The sequence below is a fragment of the Euleptes europaea genome, chromosome 2 (assembly GCF_029931775.1).
Source record: "Euleptes europaea isolate rEulEur1 chromosome 2, rEulEur1.hap1, whole genome shotgun sequence".
NCBI classification, from domain to species: domain Eukaryota; kingdom Metazoa; phylum Chordata; class Lepidosauria; order Squamata; family Sphaerodactylidae; genus Euleptes; species Euleptes europaea.
The window spans coordinates 77775074-77795604 of record NC_079313.1 but is presented as its reverse complement, the minus strand read 5'-3'; the positions used below and the strand labels follow the sequence as shown (position 1 = coordinate 77795604).

The window sequence follows — 20531 nt, the reverse complement described above, 5'->3', positions numbered from 1 at the left end:
GCTTAACTGAGAATATAACAAGTGAAATTTCAAAAGTTTTCCCCCACCTCCATGGTGGCTGAAATAAGAATAGGATTCTGAATTTGAACAGAGGATCTACTAACTGTAGACTCTCAGACTGCAATGCTTCTAGTAGCCTGCTGGTGGCAGCAGAATGCAAACCCTATCTGTGAACGGGAATGGTTGGGATAAAAATGGAGAGGTGAACTCCTTGAGGTCTAGCAACTTGAGACCAGGAACAGCCAAGTAATTTCTCACTCCTTGAGGGGAAAAAAAGGTCCTGAGGGTCCTTTTACTGTCTGTTTTGTTTTATTTTCCTCAGTCTTTCTCCAGCCTTTGCCTTTCTTCTGGTGACATGACCATGTAAGATTATACCGTGATCTACCAGTTAAAGACCAACAACTTAAAAGGCACCTGATTATGTTCATTCAGCATCTGCTGAATGATTTCAGTAGTAGAGATTCCATTACATCATGACTGAGCCTGTCTTGAGCCAGCGTGGTATAGTGGTTAAGAGCGGTGGACTCTGATCTGGAGAACCAGGTATGATTCCCTGCTCCTTCTGGGTGACCTTGAGCCAGGCACAGTTCTTTCAGAATGTCAGCCCCACCTACCTCACAAGGTGCCTGTTGGGAGAGGAAGAGAAGGCAATTGTAAGCCGCTTTGAGACTCTCCTCTTCCTCCTCCTCCACCACCAGCAGTGAAGCCAGTAGATGCAAAAGGAATTCACAGGTGCTTGCATGAATGGTAACTGGAAGGTAAACAGAATCTAGTTAGGGAATGCATATGGTTTAGGAGAATTAACTCCAGCCAGCCAGGGGCCAGGAAATCCAGAAGGCAATTGGCTAAGCAATTCTTCACACAAACACACAACCCTCCCCCCAAACCACAACATAAGCTATTTTTACCCTGTTGGCAGTGGGTGCAAAGTTGAGCTAAGGATTAAAAAACAAAGTTTATGTACCAGAGAGCTGAGCCAAGACAGGATGATGTACCAGCAGCTGTTTTATTTATTTATTATTCATTCATTCAATTTCTATGCCGCCCTCCCCCAATTAAGATCAGGCTCAGGGCGGCTAACATTATGATATTATGATAAATAAATCATTTAAACCAATCAAAGAAATAATGTGTCATGATACATTAATACTTAAAATCCAGATTAATTAGAACAATTTAAGATCGATTAAAAGATGGCGTCTAAATTGTTCTTATGAGTGAGCAAAATCCTACAAGACACATAGCAAACAGCAGCAGGGGATACAACAATACAAGGGTCCAGCAGGGGAGGCTGATTGAGAGCAACGACGGTTTTACATCAACCATAGGCCTGGCAGAACATCTCCGTCTTACAGGTCCTGCGGAACTGGGCCAAGTCCCGCAGTGCCCGGATCTCATTTGACATAGAGTTCCACCAGGCCAGGGCTGAAAAAGCTCTGGTCAACAACAGATGGTTGGCTACATCTTGGGCCAGGAACCACCAGTAAGTTGGTTCCAGCAGAGCACAGTGCTCTTTGGGAGGGGTGTATTGGGAGAGGCAGTCCCAGACGTACAATGGTCCCAGAACATTTAGGGCTTTAAAGTCAGTACCAAGTCCTTGAACTCAATCCGATACCCAATCTGGAGCCAGTGCAGCTGGCAGAGCACCGGTTGAATATGTGCTGTCCATGGGGTCCCTGTAAGGACCCATGCTGCCATGTTCTGGACCAATTGTAGCTTCTGGAACAACTTCAAGGGTAGCCCAGCATAGTTACAGTAATCTGGTCTGGAGGTTACTGTTGCATGGATCACTGTGGCTAGATCAGAGTGGGACAGGACAACAGCTGCCTGGCTTGGAGGAGATGGAAAAATGCCATCCTGGCAGCATTCTGTACCAATTGTAGCTTCTAGACAGTCTTCAAGGGCATCCCTATGTAGAGTGTACTGCAGTAATGCACCGGGCATGCACCACAGTGGCAAGATCTTTCCTGCCCAGAATGGCTGAAGCTGCTGAAAGGCATCCTGGGTCACCACTGCCACCTGCTTATCCAACAGAAGATCAGGATCACTCAAGTCTTGTTCCATCTATATTGGCTCACAGTTTTCTTCCAGGCTCAATTTAGGGTGCTGGAATTGACCTTTAAAGCCCAATGTATCTTGGGGCCCACATACCTGAAGGACCGCCTATTCTCATATGAACCAACCCAACCATTCTGGTCATTATCAGAGGGTATGCTGACACTGGTCCTGCCCCCCTCCCCCCCACCAGCTGAAGCTGGACAGGTAGCAACGCGTGAAAGGGCCTTCTTGGTTGTGGCATCAAAGCCTTGCAGCTTTGGAACTCCTTCCCCAGGGGTATTCACCTGTCTCCATCTATGGTTATTGTCTACCAGTGGGTGATTTACTTTTTTTGTTTGGTGTTCCCTCACTAACTGCTATTAGCCCTCCTCCCTATTTTTATGTATGTTTTGTGTGTTATATGTTATGTTTTACTTATTTGTTTTAAACGTATATATGTAATACTTTTTAATGTCCAGAACATTTTAATTATTTTAAAATTGCATACCTAATGTCACACTTGTCTCATGAGTCAAGCTCATCCCGCCTTCCTAGCTCATCCTTAAGCTCATCCCGCCTTCCTAGCGCTTTCTGTACTTTACCTTCCGCACTGCCCAGTCCATGAATCTTCCCAACTGTTAGCAGTAATGTTCCACCAGGGCAGCCCCACCTGTGTGCAGGCTGCCAAATCCGCTCCTCCTCACTTTCCCCTCTCCGGAGAGCTCTGGCCGCGTAGCCCGGTGCCATCTTGGAAATCAAGGCTTCCTGGGGTTAAGAAGCCAGCCTCTTAATTCAGAGTGCCAATGTTCAATTTTGCTTTCTGCCACCAAACTAGATTGCAGGCCAGGGAAGGAGTCTGGGTTAGTGGCCCGCTGGGTCACCTCCCATTTGTTTTCCTCAATTTTGTGTTGTCATAAATTCATTCCAGCCCGTTGTGCTTGATCAGTTTATCTCTGTTGGGGCAGGGAGCCCTGCTAGCATGATATATGACATGAAACATTGTAGCCAGCCTCTCCATGAATCACTCCAGCTGTTTGTTGTCAGCATGAAAAGCAAACAGGCCGGGGCTGCCGAGTGTTGACTACGATGAGCTCAGGATGGGAAGAGACATGACGTATGAATGTTTATTTAATAATTCTCTAATATTTCCAGTGGAGTATGGCTGTGCCTTCTGAGGTTGGCGGGGGGGAAGGGGGGCGGTTGAAGGGGAAACTCTAATCTGTCAGGGTGGGTCATAAATCAGGCAGACAAGATCATTAATCAGGAATGGAGCAAAACCAGAGGGGAGGTGGGGCTCTGGCTGCCATTCCCAGGAGCAAAGGGGGCCACGTTTTCTTTTCCATAAAACAAATCTCATTTGGGATGCGGAGCTGGCTATGCTGCTTACCTAAGAGCAACGCCAGGGCGTTGGGCCAGTTAAGTAAGCGTGTGCACTACCTTTGCCATAAGCCTTTGCAATCTCAGCTCACCGAGCATTAAATCCCTTTATAATTATCTTCTTTATGTAACTCTTCGTGCACCTCATGGTTGATTGGGCAAGGTGCTTGTTGGGTTGAAGAGGAGTGAGAGGGAGTGTGTGAATGTGCGCATGTGCGCGTGTATGTAGCCACTTGAGAGACACCCCCACCCCCATCCACTCCAGAAGTAAGGCTGAGTATCTTCATATATGCAGCTCCATGACATGGCAACTGTATTTTATATCCCTTTAACTAAAGCACATTTCTTGACTATGCAATTTGCTTTAAAAATATCCACTTTTTTGCCTTTATAAATCTTGAAATGGCTTTTAATGTTTGCATGCGCTCGCTTCGATACAGAAATCTATCTGCTCAGATGCACACAGGAGTCTTGAGATCATGGGACAGTCCCTGTTATTTCTGGGGAGTGACCCTCAATCCACATACACACTCCTCCACTGAAATGATAGGGAAGTGGCTGTGTATACACATTGGCTCTTAGAACAGGTAATTGATTCTGTATGGGCATCTGTTGCTGGGTCAGGCTGGAGGGGATTCCAGTGGGCTGGTTTGGGGAGGTGTCCCTGCCCTTTTCCCCATAGCATAATCTCCTTTCCCATTGCTTCTGTTGCCCACTGCATGCCCTGTTCCTCTTTTTATGTGTGCTGTAGCCAGGTTCCTGCAATGTTCCATATTTGAGGTCTGATTCATCGAGACACATTTATGCAGCTGTCTAGGTACAAAACTTTAGCCTCATCTCTTTAAAATTCATATGGGAGGACTGAGTTGAGAGGCAAAGGATGTTCTACTTTTAAAGGTTCCGTCACTGCTGAAGCAGAGAAATCTACTAAGGGATCCTGGTAAAGACCGCAAAGTGTTCTTTTTAGAGTGCAATACATGGAATGTAAATCTTGTACAGAATATTCTTGTGGGTCATTCTCTCGAGCCTTTACAGAGTGAAATCAGATTTCTGTGCTTTTCATTCAGCATACCATGCAGAAGCAGAAAACTGTTAATAAAAAAATTATTCATCAAGCTGTTCTCTGCATGCACATCTCCATAAATGCTTTGGGATTAATAGGTTAAAAAACAGAGAGCACAGACACATGCCAAAAATAAATATTCAATAACAGTACAAGCATGGCTGTTTACATCTGAAAGTCCCAGTTGCTCTGTTGAGTATGTGACTCTATTTGCAAAATGTAAACTTCAGTCAGCGGAGGTAATTAACTGCTTGATATTACCTTACACATGCAGGATTTGCAGGGTTGGGTTAGAATTTAAGACTACAGTAAGTGATTTGCTAATTTTCATTGTTTTGCTGGAAGGAAGATTACATGTATACTACTCATGTGACCATTCATATATTATAATTTGGTGCATAATTTGGCTTCCAAGGAACCCATACTCTTTATTACACTTCAAAAAAAGTTTCATAGTGATGGCAAATGGTAGCTTAATTAGGGCAGTATCTATTAATGGCTCAGAAGGCTTTGAGCAGGTCTTCACAGTTTCCATTCCTCTTTGTACTCCTGCCCTTTGAAGCCTTTCCTCAGTCCTTGCCCTCTGCCATAACAAACTCTAATTCTGCTGAAAGCTATCAGAATAATTCTTACAATAATAAGTTTGTAAAATATTCTTTTGGGCATAAATTTAAACTTTCTCTGCAACGAAAATGGACACTGGAGGGCAGAATCGAAGCAGCCTTCTCTAACCTTAGAAAGCCATTTCTGAACAAGGAAGGCAAATGTACTGAAGAGACTAACCTTACATACCTTTTTTCAATTATGCTTTGAGATTATAGCTTTTGCTTGATGCTGCTCCCCACTGAGTTTGAGGCTTTTGTAGGTGTCCACTAAAGGAGGGGAACTTCAGCCATCCATCTGAGAACATAAGGCAACTAGTTTTGGGAGGCTAGCAAAAACAGGTCCAAGTAGTTCGAGAGCAGTTCATTCCAGACACATTTGGGGTGGGGGGTGTTAACAGGTTATTATAAGAAATGAAGTTAAATTGTCTTGGCAAAGGGCAGAAAACTAGTTTGGATTCTAGAATTGTGCTCAGCTGGGTGTTAAATCTTCCCCCAATGCAAGGAGTCATCCTTCATAAGGAAGGGTCTTTTCTGCTGGAGCAGGAGAATCCAGCACATTGTTCCTCATCTTTATTCAGATATTAAAATAGAAACATGGGCTGAAAATCCTCCTGTAGACACCTGTTGCATTCTTAATTTTTGCAAACAACAGCTACTCTCATGTCCCATGCTTTTTTGTGTCCTTAAGGTGGATTTTATTTTTAATTCTACTGTAGAGGTAGTTCACTCCTAGGCCATACCACTCAAATGCACATGTCCTTGGATACATGTGGGTCCACAGTCCTGTAGTTGGCATTTAGGGTTTAGATCACTATTGCAGGACCTTTGGCCAAAGTAATAATATTGTAACATAGAATCATAGAGTTGGAAGGGACCACAGGGGTCATCTTGTCCAACCCCCTGCACAATGCAGGAAATTCACAACTACCTCCCCTCCTCCACACCCCCAGTGACCCCTACTCCATGCCCAGAAGATGGCCAAGATACCCTCCCTCTCATGATCTGCTTAAGGTCATGGAATCAGCATTGCTGACAGATGGCCATCTAGCCTCTGCTTAAAAACCTCCAGGGAAGGAGTGCTTAACAACTCCCGAGGAAGCCTGTTCCACTGAGGAACTACTCTGTCTATTAGAAAATTCTTCCTAATGTCTAGACAGAAACTTTTTAAATTTAATTTCAACAGTTGGTAAAAGGAGAGGCAGAAATGCACAAGAGCTAAAAATAAAGAGTGCAGATGATGGTGTGACATTGCTAGAGAAAAGCATCTGCTGCCTTCCTGTCCCATGCCATTAAGGTATATTCTATTTTTATTACTACTGCATAGGTAGAGCATTTCCAGGGTGCACACCTCAACTGCAAGAGTGTTCCTTTTAGTGTTGCATACCAGCAAGGCCACACCCTGCCATTCTCTGGACCTTTGATGCCACTGCATTCATTTGTATGTTCCCCATTTCAGAAGGTTTTAATTGTCTAGAAAGTCCCTAAGCCTTTCGGCTCATCTTCCTCCTCAGCACACTGAATCCTGGCAAGGAGGGTACAGTTCAGGTATCTTTATATCCCTTTTCCCAGTTATTTCAAAGTTTCCTCAATGCTGTTAACTTTAATTTGTGGAGTTGCTTCTTGCAAGTGAAAAATCGATGGGGGGCTATCACAGTGTGAAATTCGACTGTCAGTCTTGAGCTTATGGAGTGAGTGAGACATCTTAGAAGGGGGGGGAATCACCAACTGCAGAGTGCTCAGATGGGCTATTTCAAAGAGAAGGCAAGGCTGATGGGCTGTTAGAGGGTATTTCAGTTAGATGGATGATGATTTTTTGTGAAATACTGACGTTAGCCCACAGGTGAAGGAAAAACAAACTTGGGAAAACGCAACTGGCTTTCCCCGAAGAGCTGAATTTCACCATAGAAACCTGAACTGTGTTATGCTGGAACAAAACCTGTCCCCCACATTGGCCTTTGCTTCTGAAAAGCAACCAGTAACGTAGTCTTTCAAAAATCTGCTTGAGATTTTTGGATTGTCCACCTGTCCTGTTGATGATAAGCTCTGTGGGATCATAATCATTTCCATGAAATGCACAATAGTGCTTGGAGATGGGAGTTTCCGATTTGGGGATTTTGTATCGACAGTAGTATTAACAGGATGGGCTAATTTCTGCATCTTAGGTCGCCTGGGCATTACCTTATTCATATGGCTTCCATATGATAATTGCCACATCCAATATGAGGACCACTCGCACATCTAACTGTAGAGGGTGGTGCACAGAAAGTCAAACTGAAGGGTCTAAAAAGGGTCTTGGAGATCAACAAGCATGAATCACTTGTGTGTCCTGTTCTTTCATTGTGTAATGTTTGAAGCCACTGTGTCTTACTGGATACTGTGGTTCAGTGGTAGAGCATCTGCTTGGCAAGCAGAAAGTCCCAGGTTCAATCCCCGGCATCTCCAGTTAAAGGGACTAGGCAAGTAGGTGATATGAAAGACCTGCCTGAGACCCTGAAGAGACGCTGCTTGTCTGAGTAGACAATACTGACTTTGATGGACCAAGGGTCTGATTCAGTATAAGGCAGCTTCATGTGTTCATTTGTGTAGAATCCCAGCCCACGCATAAGTATGATAAGAACCTGAATGAAGGGAACTCAAGGGCCAAATGGAGAATTAGAGATCATCTAGGCTTGGATCCTGTGCAGCGCAAATGGAGCTGTGCTGAATAAGCAGTGGCTTCCCTGCCTCCTCTCTGATGCTGCATTCTCCTGCTCCTCCCAAAATTGTATCCCCTAGAGTCAGTTGAGCCCCAGGAGCATCTTGGGGGTCAGAGTGGGGAGTTGCAGGGACAGAGGGGGATTTTGAGAGCAAATGCAGTTGTGCCAGAGGCCAAAGTGGGTGGGAGTGTGCCATACAGTTCACTTTCATATACTTGTTTTTTCTTTTGTCTGTGTGCGGCGTTAACAGTAGCAGACAAAGATGGCCTCAGCTTTGGTAGCCTCTTTCCCTGTTGCCACTTTGCACTTGTGCGTTCTGTTTTGCAAGCTATTTCAGGGACCTCCCGGCCATGCCGTTTGCTCCTGAACGTTTTGCAGCTTTCCTGCTGCTGCTTTTTCCTAATCCTTGCTATGCATTTTTCATTCTTTATCAACAGAAATGTAGTTTACTGACTTTTTTTGTTTTGGGCTTCTCTCATAACAATTTGCTGGTCAGCTAAGTTGAACTGTTGCTGACTCTGGCCCATTTGAATGATCACATGAAGAGGTCTTTCAGCGGGAATCTTAACTGCTTTGTGAAAACTCCAGAAAACTCTTTGTGAGACGTTTCTGTGGTTATCACAAAGCACAGCCAGTTATTGTCAATACGAAATGATGTGAAGTGTATAGATTACAGTGTCGTTTCCACCTTCTCTTTGGTCCTGGTGAGATGCAGTGTTAGAAAGTTTATGTTTACTTCGGCAACCACGCTCTGTTTCTGCACAGCAGAGAGTTGCCAGGCTCCCTTTATTCCAGCATATCAAAACCACAATCAATATTCCTTGGTTCAGGACACAGCTGTTCAAAGGAATGGGCACAGCCGCACCTCTAGTGTGTCCCTTGTCTTTAACATTTTCATCTGATAAATTCTAGAACAGAGATGGTAAGACTACAGGTGTTATTCAGATTTTTCCTGCATTTTTATTATTTTGCAGTATCACAATTTCGTAGTCCTGGGAAGAGGCAAGAATCTATGCAGGACACCACTAGGGCCCTGCTTCTGACCACTGGAGGTCTTCCTCAGCCGCCTCTTGTGTTTTTTGAGAATTCAGCAGGCTATCCCCATTAGCAAAGATTTCTCAGTGGTTGTCTATAATGCACAGCTCCCGAGACACCAAAGAGCAAATCCCCCTGCCTACCTTGTTGTGTCGGGGGGAGGCCAGCTTGAAGCCTTTCCAGATGGTTTGAGGGTCTTTGCATTAATTTTACAGTTGGTACTCAGCTGTTGCACAGGATCCAGATGTCTGTTCTTAAGGAAGTACTTTTGCAACTGGGGGGAAATTTCCCAGCACTCATTTATCACTGGGAAAATGCAGTATTCAGTGCTTCCAATGCAGTAGTGTCCATGACATCACTGATTGTAAAACTGCACAGGAATCAGGTTGGTGGATGGAGGTTAGGAGCTAATTTGTGAACTGTCTTGCTTCAGTTTTTAACTTTGTGGAGACCAAGTACTCCTCTGCTATGTAGCATCCAAATGCAGGAGACGTTCAAGTAGCCCTTCAGACTTTTTTTAAAGTGGTAGACATCAGCAAGGCTGTCCTCTCCCTCTCCAACAAAACCCCGCTGCTTTGTGAACCTTTTGCTTGTATTTGTTTTTCTTACTTAGTTCAATAAATTTCCAAGGATACAGGGCATGTTGTTCTCGGGGGCAATGAATGTGAGTGTGGCATTCCTATGAGGCAAGGCAAATGCATGCCTGTGGACTGAAATACATGAGGGTATAATAAATGCTGCTGTGTGTGTGTGTGTAAAGTGCCGTCAAGTCGCAGCCGACTTATGGCGACCCCTTTTTGGGGTTTTCATGGCAAGAGACTATCAGAGGTGGTTTGCCAGTGCCTTCCTCTGCACAGCAACTCTGGTATTCCTTGGTGGTCTCCCATCCAAATACTAACCACGGCTGACCCTGCTTAGCTTCTGAGATCTGACGAGATCAGGCTAGCCTGGGCCATCCAGGTCAGGGCAATAAATGCTGCTGGTCAGCAGCTATTTGCCAAGCTGGATGGAGCTGTTTCCCAGCTACCCTTTATATGCACAACCGGTCAAATTATGCATGTAGAGTTTTAGTGCAAGGACAGCTTTTCTGCACCCTCACTCTAAAATAAATAATTACAAATCCTTCCCAGCGGCTAACGGATCTCCACAACCCCACAGATGCCTCCGATCGTGCTGACTGGGAGGCTTCTTACTGTTTTCATTGATCGTCGGTGCCATCTGTCTGCGTTTGATCGGGCCAGTCATGCAAGTCCCGGAGGCAGCGGAGGCCGAATGCCAGCTCCTGAATTCACTCTCTGCTTCTGCAGAGACATTCTTGAGCTGTGTGTCAGAAGAGGGAGAGGGACATGAAAGCAGCATAATGAATTCTTCTTTAGGGAAATTCTTTGGGGAATTTCTACCCAGGTCCTCGCTAAATACAGCTTTAGAATGCTTTTTTGTGGCAATAAGCTTCCCTTCCATGCCACAGTGACAGAGCATGGGACTGTAAGAAGAATTATTCCTCTGCGGGGTAGAGTACCGCAACACTTTTTGCTTTGCATGAAGATTAAATTAGTCAACAGATAACTCCAAACTTGGCAACCAGCTGGTGGCATTAACAAGTTGTGCAGGCAAGTATAAAATAGAGGCACTTGTGACTCAGAGGACCTCTGCTTTGCAGACGCGCACCCTTGCATGCAGCATCTTCCAAATTTTCAGCTGAGAACATGGAAATTAGGCCACAGAACACTGCATTATTCATTACTTGGCAACCAAGAGCTAGGGCATGTTGCCAAAATAAGCCACCCACTGTAATTACAGGTGAACAGTGTTCTTAATATCTCGTGCTACGAAAACGTACATTAATCAAAATGGGAGGACACTCCTCTTGGAGTACAATATATTAGCATCCTTGCCAGTTCCTCAATAGAAGCAGCGTTCCTTCACAGGATTCCAAACCAGCCTTTCCAAGGAGGTTAAAGATATATAATGGAAGATATTCCTACATCCGCTGTGGAAAAGCTGGCTTCTGGAATAAAAGCAAAACAGTGGGGCATTTTGTCATTGTACCTTAGTTCTGTGCTAACTGAGCTGTGTGGATTTGGGGGCATATATTAGTTCATACAGATCTATCATTTCTGTCTTGACTGCTCATTAAATAGTGTATGATGGCTAATTCATGTGTCACTTGTGAAAACCTGGGATCATAGTTCTGCTAGATTAAGATTATGTACCTAAAGTGATTTTTGTATGTTTGTATTTGGGATTGCTATATCATCTGACTGTAGTGATGTGTGGGTGGCCCCGAGGTATGCATCTCTGTCCTTCTCTGTTCCTTAATGTGTTACATGAGTATTGATTCAATTGCATGTCGCAGAGCCATACGCCCATATCCTTATTCGGATCATTTTGGAACTGACTGTCCATTATACACCATTGAATAGATATGGTAAAGAGTCATAAGAGTTTCACCTACTCTTTTTGAATGTCATTGTTGAGTAAACTTTATTTTTGCATGGATGAATTTTGTTCTACATTTGTCAGTTTTTCATTTGACAAGAGCTCCAGGGTACCTGTCCTGTGTCTTCATGGACATTAGTGGTGCCTTTTTTCCTTCTAAGAAAAAGAACAGGAACTAGTGAATAACTGAGGACAAATCCTGGATTTGTCTGAACTCTCATTCTCATGAACACTAAAACAGTTACTACGTGAAAGAGGGGAAGGTCATGTTATCAGGTGTCAGAAGTAGCCCTTGAAATTTTATTGACTTTGCATTTAATCAGAGCTAAATGCATTTTACAAACTTATGTACAAACAGGAGGGTTGTAAGTATTTATGGAATGTTATGTACAGTGCAACCACTTATGAAGAGGAAGGAAATTTGTACCTTATTGAAATAAACATGTAGGGAGAAATAGATTTTGAGAGTAGTATGGAGTGGATTTTCTGAAGCAAAACTAAGGATGTGCATACAACACTGAGGGCCAAACTAGACATGATAGTTTCCTCTTGTCCGCCTTAGGAATGCTGCTGCCATTTTAAAGTGGTTTTAAAATGCTGCGAGGACCTGTTCCTGAGGCTGCTGTTGTCGTCGTCCCCCCAATGCACCTTTTCAAGTGCCAAAACGACTGCGGGAGGCATTTCGGTACTTTAAAAGGCGCCGGGGGGTAGGTTAACGAGAGCTCCTCGGCCCGTTTGGGATCAGGCCTTTGCAGCATTTTTAAACCACTTTAAAATGGCAGCCTATAGTGGGCATGAGGACACGGTCATGTCTACTTTGGCTCTGAGGCAGCCTTAAACATATTGTATTCCTAACTAGACCCTCGCTGAGAGGGTCATTAGGGCCATGGCCCCATCTAGACTGCTCAAAGGTGTGGCATTTCGTGTAGGACAAGAAAGTCAACAGATGGTACCCTATCCATTAGATTTGACGGGGGAAGGAACATAGCCCTGCCTTAGTGCTGGGTATTTTTTATTAGAATCAATCTCACAACCTGCTATGATGTCACAGGCTAAAATTTTGGCCCACCTGTCTTCTTAATTTTTCCTCTGTTCCATTTTCGTCAGCTTTCCTTTTTGCTGTACCAAGATGGAGAAACCAGTCTTGCCCCCCCTCCTCTTAATAGAACATGAGGTCACTCTTACCTTTTCTCTCGTAACGACTTTACCCACAAAGGCTAGCATCAGAACTGCTAGTGCTTTGATCAATCATGTTCCAGTGGAGATGGAGGGCTAGTCTTTTCCTAGAATCCCACATACATAATGGGGAATAACATTAGGAACAGTTGGCCTAGACCCATGAAGTCCTTACTTTGTTGCCTTAAGGTGGTGTTAATGTGGGCAGGGATGAAGAGTTTTGGCATGCTGACTCAGATGGAGGAGAGGTTGTACTCGCTCAGGCTTGCCGTTTTCTGCATGCCCCCCAGCCTTGTTAATAAATGTATATTTAACAATGTCTGGAGCATATGAAGTGATAATAACTAAATCAATACCTCCCTCATTGATTGTCCAAGATCCCTCCAGCGTGACGCACACAGCGATGCAGTAATTTTCCAGCTAACTAGCACCCTGATCTACAGCCCTACTATTGATTGCCCATTGTATCAGGCAGGCAGTGAGCGTTATTGCTTATGCCTCTATTCAACCTCCTCTTCTGATTCATTCGTTTATTACTGGACAGGGACGATCATCTGAGAGAGTTTCCGAAACTGGCCGGCGAGGGTCAGCCTGTTATAATCCTATAAACAAACCATTTTCTATCATTGCCTGCCTCTTCTTCCCTGAGCTCCAGCTACTGTTGGGTGGTAGTGCTATGCTTAGAGATGATCTCAGCTGACCTGGGTACCTGTTGTATCAGGGATAAATGCAGCTGGTTCAGACACTGTGTTTAGTTTCTTGAAGAGGTAAACTGAGCTATGCTATGCTGTTTGTCCCTTCTGGCTCTCTCTTTGCCCTAGACACATAGACTTTCCAGCTTGGCAGGACAAGGGAGGCAATGGAAGAGCTGACTGTTTTTTACTAGAGTGCATCCTTGTTGAAGTAGCCAAGAAACTGCCAGCTCCGTTAAACTTTGGGCTTGGATCTTATACCATGTTTCCTCTTGCTCTCCTCTTCATTGAGGAGGTGGTCCTCTGTCCCTGGTATGCTAGGCACATGAAGCTGCCTTATAGTGAATCAGACCCTTGGTCCATCAAAGTCAGTAGTGTCTACTCAGACCAGCAGCGGCTCTCCTGGGTCTCAGGCAGAGGTCTTTCACATCACCTACCTCCCTTTAACTGGAGATGCCGGGGATTGAACCTGGGACCTTTGCATGCCAAGCAGATGCTCTGCCACTGAGCCACGGCCTGTCCCCTGAGGCACTTTTCAGCTCCTTTAAAGATATTGGTCTTGTGTGAGCAGAAGTGCCATCACCAGAGGTATGTGTGCTCCACAGCCAAGGCCTGCCTCTTCAACCGACATAGAAGGGCACCAGTGGAAACAAGGTATATGATCCAAGACTTACTCCCTGTGATGGAGTACTTGTGCAAAGGCAGTGTGATGATATTCTGCTGTTATTGCATTACTTTTAGTTGTTCTACCCAGAGTGTTCCCTGGTGCCCTCTTGCTTTCCCGTTTCCTGACTGCCTTCTGTGTTCCTTTATCCTTTTTTTCAAGTTCCATTCTTCTTTATCCTCCTTTTTCCCACTTAGACGCCTGTCTTTTCTATTCACTCTTGTCACCATTCACATTCCTTCCTTCCCCTTGCTCTCCCCCACCCCTGCCCCACATTACTACTCTGATGGCTCGGTCATTGGGGTTCGTTGGGATTTTCACCTTTTTCTTGTTCTACATACGTGTCTTTATGGTGTTCATTTGTGAAAGAATAGAAATGTTTTTCCTGGTTAGTAATCACATTTTTTATTCGCTTGTATACTGGTGCACTCTGACCCCTTCCTGCAAAACTGTCTGAAAAGTAATCACATTTCTAATGACTAGATCCTCAAGTATATCAGTTTGGTTCAGCAGGAGGTTAGTGTCAGGCAGCAGGTAGTGGGGCTGGGGGCAGAGGCTGCTGGAGGCAGCGCCAGGCTGGGCTTCCAGGCAGGGCCGGCCTCCTTGCCGTCACATTGCTTCCCTCAGCTCTTTTCGTAGTGCCCTGTAGGCATGTCTCAACCTTCACAGAAATCTGTGGTTATACACATATTCCCCTAGTTGTGGTGATTTGGCATCATCATAGCAAAATCCCCTTGAAAAAGAAGCTGTCATAATTTCACAACTGCTAGCAATAGATCGACCTCATTGGTCCCCATGTACCCTTCCAGAATCTGTATCTATTTCTCAAGTGTGCCCCCCATCTGCGGATATCTAAGTCTGTGGTTTGGGGCTGCACTGACTCTGAACAGATTTTCCTGCAAACTTGGGGGACCCCCCACCCCCAGGAAAATCTGAAAACTAAAAAAATAAAAATGCGCTGGGGGATTTACATTTCACCAAAATAAAAAAGCGTCTGAGCATGTGCTGAGACAACGCACATACCTCCTCCAGGCAGCAATGGGGGAGTGTCAAGTAGCAGCCGTGGCCCTGGCAATGACTGTGGCATTGGGGGGAACTGCAAGGAGCCTGGTAGCAGGGCACATCAGGTCCAGTGACAGTTGCGGGTAGTGGGGGTGGGGTGGGGAGCTGCAGTGGGGTGAAGCTGGGGAGCTGTACTGGGCCTGCTGGAGTTGTCAGCAATTGGGGTGGGGCTTGGCTGCAATGGGGACGACAGCGGGCCATGTAGCAGAGGCCGGGAGGCGTGCAGGGCCCAACGAGGGTTGTGGCAGTGGGGGGGAGAAGCTGCGGCCAGCCGAAGCCAGGAGCCATCCTGGGCCCTCCAGAGTTGTTGATGGGAGAGGTAGGCGCCACGGTGGCCCAGAGGATGGCAGCCATGATGTGGGGGAAGAAGCTGCAGTTAGCCCTGCAGCAGAGGCTGGAGGTCGCTCTGGGCCCCATAGGCAATGGTAGTAATTAAGACGGGGAGAGGGATTCCCCCTGCCCCCGTGAGTATTGTGGGTCACCACTTGTACAATATAATTCTGAGCATCTAAGAATAGCTTTGAACTTTGTATTCCTACTCATTGGTCTTTGTTTCCAAACCTTCCAAAGGTGATTTGTTCTGCAGCCTACTCTCAAGGCTGAAAGGTTCAGGCTTTCCTGACTAGATCTCTCTTTTTTCTCTCACCAAGAGCTGGGATCCAAGCTGCCACTATGGGGTTTTTTTTTTTTTACCTAATACATACTTGGCACATAATGAAATCAGTGGAATGTTTCTAAGAACTTGGCCAGCCCTGACTTGTCATCTATTGTAGGATTACAGAAGATTCAGCAGTGACAACATTTGAAGCGCTAAAGGCTCGCGTCCGTGAGTTAGAAAGGCAGCTCTCCCGTGGGGACCGCTATAAATGTCTCATTTGCATGGTGAGTCGCTTGCCAGTCGTGGTCATGAATAAGGAAATGACTGTCGCTATTCCTTGTCTGTAGCGCAGTGGCACAGTTGATACTTTCTGTGGGGAAACCAGCCATGTCCCTGGACTCTGGGGAAGAGCCTCAAGGTTCTGTTAGCCAGAGTCTCTTTCAATGCAAGTTGCTGTGATAAGATTGTATTGGCAACATGCCAACTCTGTTGGGGTGCTTTATAGCCCAGCAATTTCCCTGCACCTGTGTTCCTTCCTCCCTGCACATGCTAGAAGGAGGTCAGTACCTGATCTAAGGCCCACCATGTGATTTAAGTACAAGCCATTAGCCCAAATATTTCAAAATTCTCTGTGTCCTAATGATAAGGGCTCAACTCTTATAGCTCATGTACCGAAGTGCTGAAGCTCCCTCTAGTGGACCGGAGTCTACATCATTTCACAGCTCCTCTTGAGTCTTGTGCTGTGTTAAGTTTTCCCACACTTGTAGCTGTTTTCGAATGCAGGGCATGCAGATCACTTTGCCTCCAGGTTGTGCTTCCATTTCAGGAAAATCGCCCTTCTCGGTACTCAAAGTGCAAATAATGATTATAGAGGAAATGTTCACCCCCCCACATGCTTTAATGTTCTTTAAAACACTTTAAAAAAAGATTTTTCTTACATGTAGACCTTTAAAAGAATGAGGGAAATGTTAGGTTATCCCTTCCCCTAAAGCAATAATCCTCCAGATTTCATTCCTTAACTTCTTTTTTCTTCTGAAGAGTAAATATTTCCCTTTGCCTAGCTGATTCTGTTTTGAAAAAGGCTGTTCTCCTGCAGCAGGTTACCCATCTCCCCCCATATTTGTTCTGTATTTGTCCATTTGTCACATTACTGCTGCAGAACTGGTGCTAATGTGAGCTTACTCTTAAAGGTGAGGTTACTCCTGCTACTTGCTAAAAAAATGGCCTGGACAGACCACTAGGTTTCATCTCTTAGGTTTCTTAGGCCATGAAAGCAATGTAAGTAAATAAGATACTAGACTCACAGAGTAATGAGTGATCCTTGTTTGCCTGTTGAGTGGTATTCCAGTAAGAATGATCTTGCAAGAGAGAGAGAAGTAGTAGCAGTTGATGAAAAGACAGCCTCTGGGAGCTGCAGTATAAAATTAAGCTGCTCAAGGAAAGGTTAATAGTGTCTGTGACAGCAGCAGCCACAAGGTCTGCTGACTTTTTTGCCCTGCTGTTCTCAGTTGCAGGACTAGAAATGGTGGCAACAGTAGTCTCCAAATAATCATGCTGTTCTGCCCTGCGGTTGTACGGTCTTGATGCAGCATTAGCTGTCATTCATGCCTTGTGTTTCATGCCTTGCCATTGTGCAGGGCGAAGCCCCAGAAGTGCATGAGAATTTAAGTTCCTGTAAACTATGGTCCAAATGTAAGATGTTCTGATATGGTATTGGCTCAGCATCCAGTGGGGGATTTCCCAGACATTTAGAATGTGTGATGGGACTGTTCCACTTTCTCTTTACAGGACTCATACACGATGCCCCTGACCTCGATTCAGTGCTGGCACGTGCACTGTGAGGAATGCTGGCTGCGGACTTTGGTGAGGCTCTTGGCTTCTTGCATGGGGGCTCGTAATGCTTTTTAAAATTCTCAAATATGGTCCCTAGTTTTAGTGACTCTGGAGGACAAGGATTTATAAGAAACTGAAGTTGCAGTGGCAGATGGGGAAGAGTGCAAGAGATTGGTGGAGGATGGGGAGGAGTGCAAGAGATTGTGAATGCGTGTGTGCAAGGAATTTGAATCTAGCTGATCCTCTCATATATAGGGGAGAAATCAAAGGATGTGTATCCTTGTACTATGCAGAAGTTCTCATACATATTTGCGGACTACAGTTTCATAGCTAAGTGTATGTCAGACTGTTCTCAGGTCACTAAGATCCACGTCTCTGGATGCTTCCATAGATGCATCTGCACATAAATGAAAGTAACAATAATGTATTGCATTGTATTTGCAGCCCTGTTAAATATCTCCTAGCGAATGTAATTGCATCTGCTCACAAACACAGTCAGACTCTCTTCAACCAAGTCCTCATCCAAATGCTCTGTATGTCTCAGTAACTTTAGATAAGCACAACAACAAAAAGACAAAGCTCTGAAATTGTGCAATATTTATGAAAGGATCATAATATGTGCTGTGCCTACAGTGGAAGGAAACATGTACAAAGCTGGCCTTGCTCTCTGAGCATCTAATGTTTTTCTTAGAATTTACATGCCCAGAATGCAGGTCTACCTGCATGTAAATGTTTGCTCTGGGGAAGCGCTCAGTGTATTTCCTACATATTATTTTTCACAGTTTGGGATTTTTGCCTTTTGTTGTTGTCTTTGTATTGCTGAGAAAGTTCAGCTAGAGAGCTATAGAACATTTTAGTTCCTATTTATAGGTGTGCTGTCTTCTTTAATGGCTTGATGAAATGTCCCTAATGTGAGCTTTTAAAGTACATTTTGCATATTCTGGTGGCTAGCATTTGGGGATAACCCTTTCAAGGTAGGCTTACTGGAAATAAATGATTTCTAATGAATGTTTTAAAACATAATGTCCCTTCAAGATTGATAGTGTGCTTAGTTTAATTTCTGGTATGTTTCCCATGCTGATGTGTACACTGTGAGTGGCATAAAAAATGAAAAAACGAAGATGGCCAGTTAAAAAGGAGCAACGTGTGTGGCTTGGAACTTAAACCCCCGGTAATCAAAGTGCTGTATTTCCCCCACCCCACTGAATCTTCTGCTTTTTCGATTTAAGAAAAGTATGTTTGATGCCACCCACAGCCATAGTGTGCTTTTTCTGTAGGAATATCCACATTACCCTGTTGTTTGCATGGGCTTGTTTGTACACAGTGTAAAAACAGGAAGATGATCACGCTGTCTACAGTGCCAATTTCACAGAGGTCTTGGGTGTAATCTGAAGTCGGAAATAGAGCATTCTTGTGGGCTTCTCTGTTTTCCAGAGTCTGGATTTGGGGGCTGGACATACATTTTACTGCACAGTCATTGTACTGAACAGTGGTCAGAGTCACTATAATAAAGTCAGCACTTTTTTGTGTGGGCTGTCATGTCATAGCTGACTTATGGTGACCCCTGGTGGGGTTTTCAAGGCAAGAGACTTTCAGAGGTAGTCTGCCATTGCCTGACTCCACATCACAACCCTGGTATTCCTTGGAGGTCTCCCATCCAAATACTTGCCAGGGTCAGGGCAGACAGTGTATGACCACCCCAAGATCACCCAGTATGTTTCCTTGGCAGGTTGAAACCTACCTAGTCTTTAAAAGATCCCACCATTATGGAACATAGGTGCTTGGGTGGTTGGAAGATTTCATTGTTATATGTTGAAAAGGGTGCTAGATCGAACAACCTATTTATTTCCCTAAAAATCGCCCAAGATGCAGTTCAGCAGTGATCCTTTGCCGTTCAGGAATAGACCCAAGACAGCAGTATCATAACGTTTATGTGAAATGCACATAACTTATGGTTTCTCCATGTAGCTTTCAGCCAAAGCATATGCAAACAAAACACACAATGAAATGTAAGATTAGAATGTGCTATATCTTGCAGCTTTTGCAAATAGTTTTTCTCCTTACCACATGAAACCACATGACAAATTTGCCATATGTTGATTAAAATAAGGGCAATTGGAGGCCAGTTAAAAATGCCTTAGGGACAAGGTCTTGCTGGTATACTTCAACTGGCTATCCCCCATCTAATAGTGGACAACAGTTGCCATCTGAAATCAGTTTATGTGCATTGCAAACTCTGTTTTATAGTTATTAATTTCTTCCTTCTATTGCACAAAACAGTGTGTGGAGCCAGTAATTGTCCTGTTCGGTTTACTGGTAACTCTGTCAAGTTAGAGGTTTTTTAAGTTAAAAAACAGAAACAGGATGGGGGGTTTGGATCAGGGTTGGAGGGGTATAACCCTTCCCCACCTCATTTGCCCAGCAGAAATCCCCCTGGGGTGTTAGCCTCTGTAAGGAAATGAAGGTAGGTACAACATGGATGCCTGTTCTCCCCTCTTCTGTGCCAGGGCTGAGAAATCACCCCCCAGCTGCTATCAGGAAAACAGTCCATGTGAGAGTGTTACATTTCCGTTCCCCTACAGCTGCCCTGATCCAGATCTCCCCACTGCTACCACCACCAGTCCATGTGTTCACATTAAAAATACACTGGGAGATGCTGACTTGGATCCACTACAGTATTTCTGCAGATGGAAGAATTTTGGCCTGTAGGGCATGACTTCTTCAACTCCTCCTTCCCACTACTGCCCAAAACTTCTCCTAGGAGTAGCATTGGGGCTGCAGTGAGAGGGTAAAGGTGAGAAAATCACACTCCAAATATGGAAATCCTTTATCTATGTAAACGTTCCAGTGGATTCAAGCCATAGATCTGCCATGTAATGTGTAGTTCAGCCCACAGTGGTCCTGCCACTCATCCCAGGATTTCAGAGTCCATACCTGAGGTCTGCAATCTTTGTTACGGGTGGACAGTATGCTTGCAAACAGTTTCTCAGGGTCATCTCAAAATGCAAATGTGATATACGAATGTTTCCTGGAGAAGATAGGAAATCAACAAAATGTGCCTGATTTTCCTAGCACTGGGCATCTTCCTGGTGCAACAGATGCACATATTATCATTCCTATATTATCTTTGCGTGAGGTTTGAGAGTGAGAAAAAGGGATGCCTACATGTGTCTTCAACAAGTGACAGTCGGCAGATGTGACATTTTTAAAAAATGCCAGCCGTACATGTCCAAAGGGGAAAGTATATTTGAGAT

The 20531-nt window shown here is 44.7% G+C and overlaps 1 protein-coding gene across 4 annotated transcripts in view; it reads left to right on the top strand.

The window, feature by feature from the left end:
• Positions 1-20531, top strand: part of RNF220 (ring finger protein 220) — a 337388-nt gene that overhangs the window by 307323 nt on the left and 9534 nt on the right. For all 4 annotated transcript variants that reach the window (XM_056845154.1, XM_056845153.1, XM_056845155.1 and 1 more), the window contains 2 exons: positions 15620-15728; positions 17233-17307. In XM_056845154.1, the coding sequence (XP_056701132.1) occupies positions 15620-15728; positions 17233-17307 (184 nt within the window). The remainder of the gene's footprint in view (positions 1-15619; positions 15729-17232; positions 17308-20531) is intronic.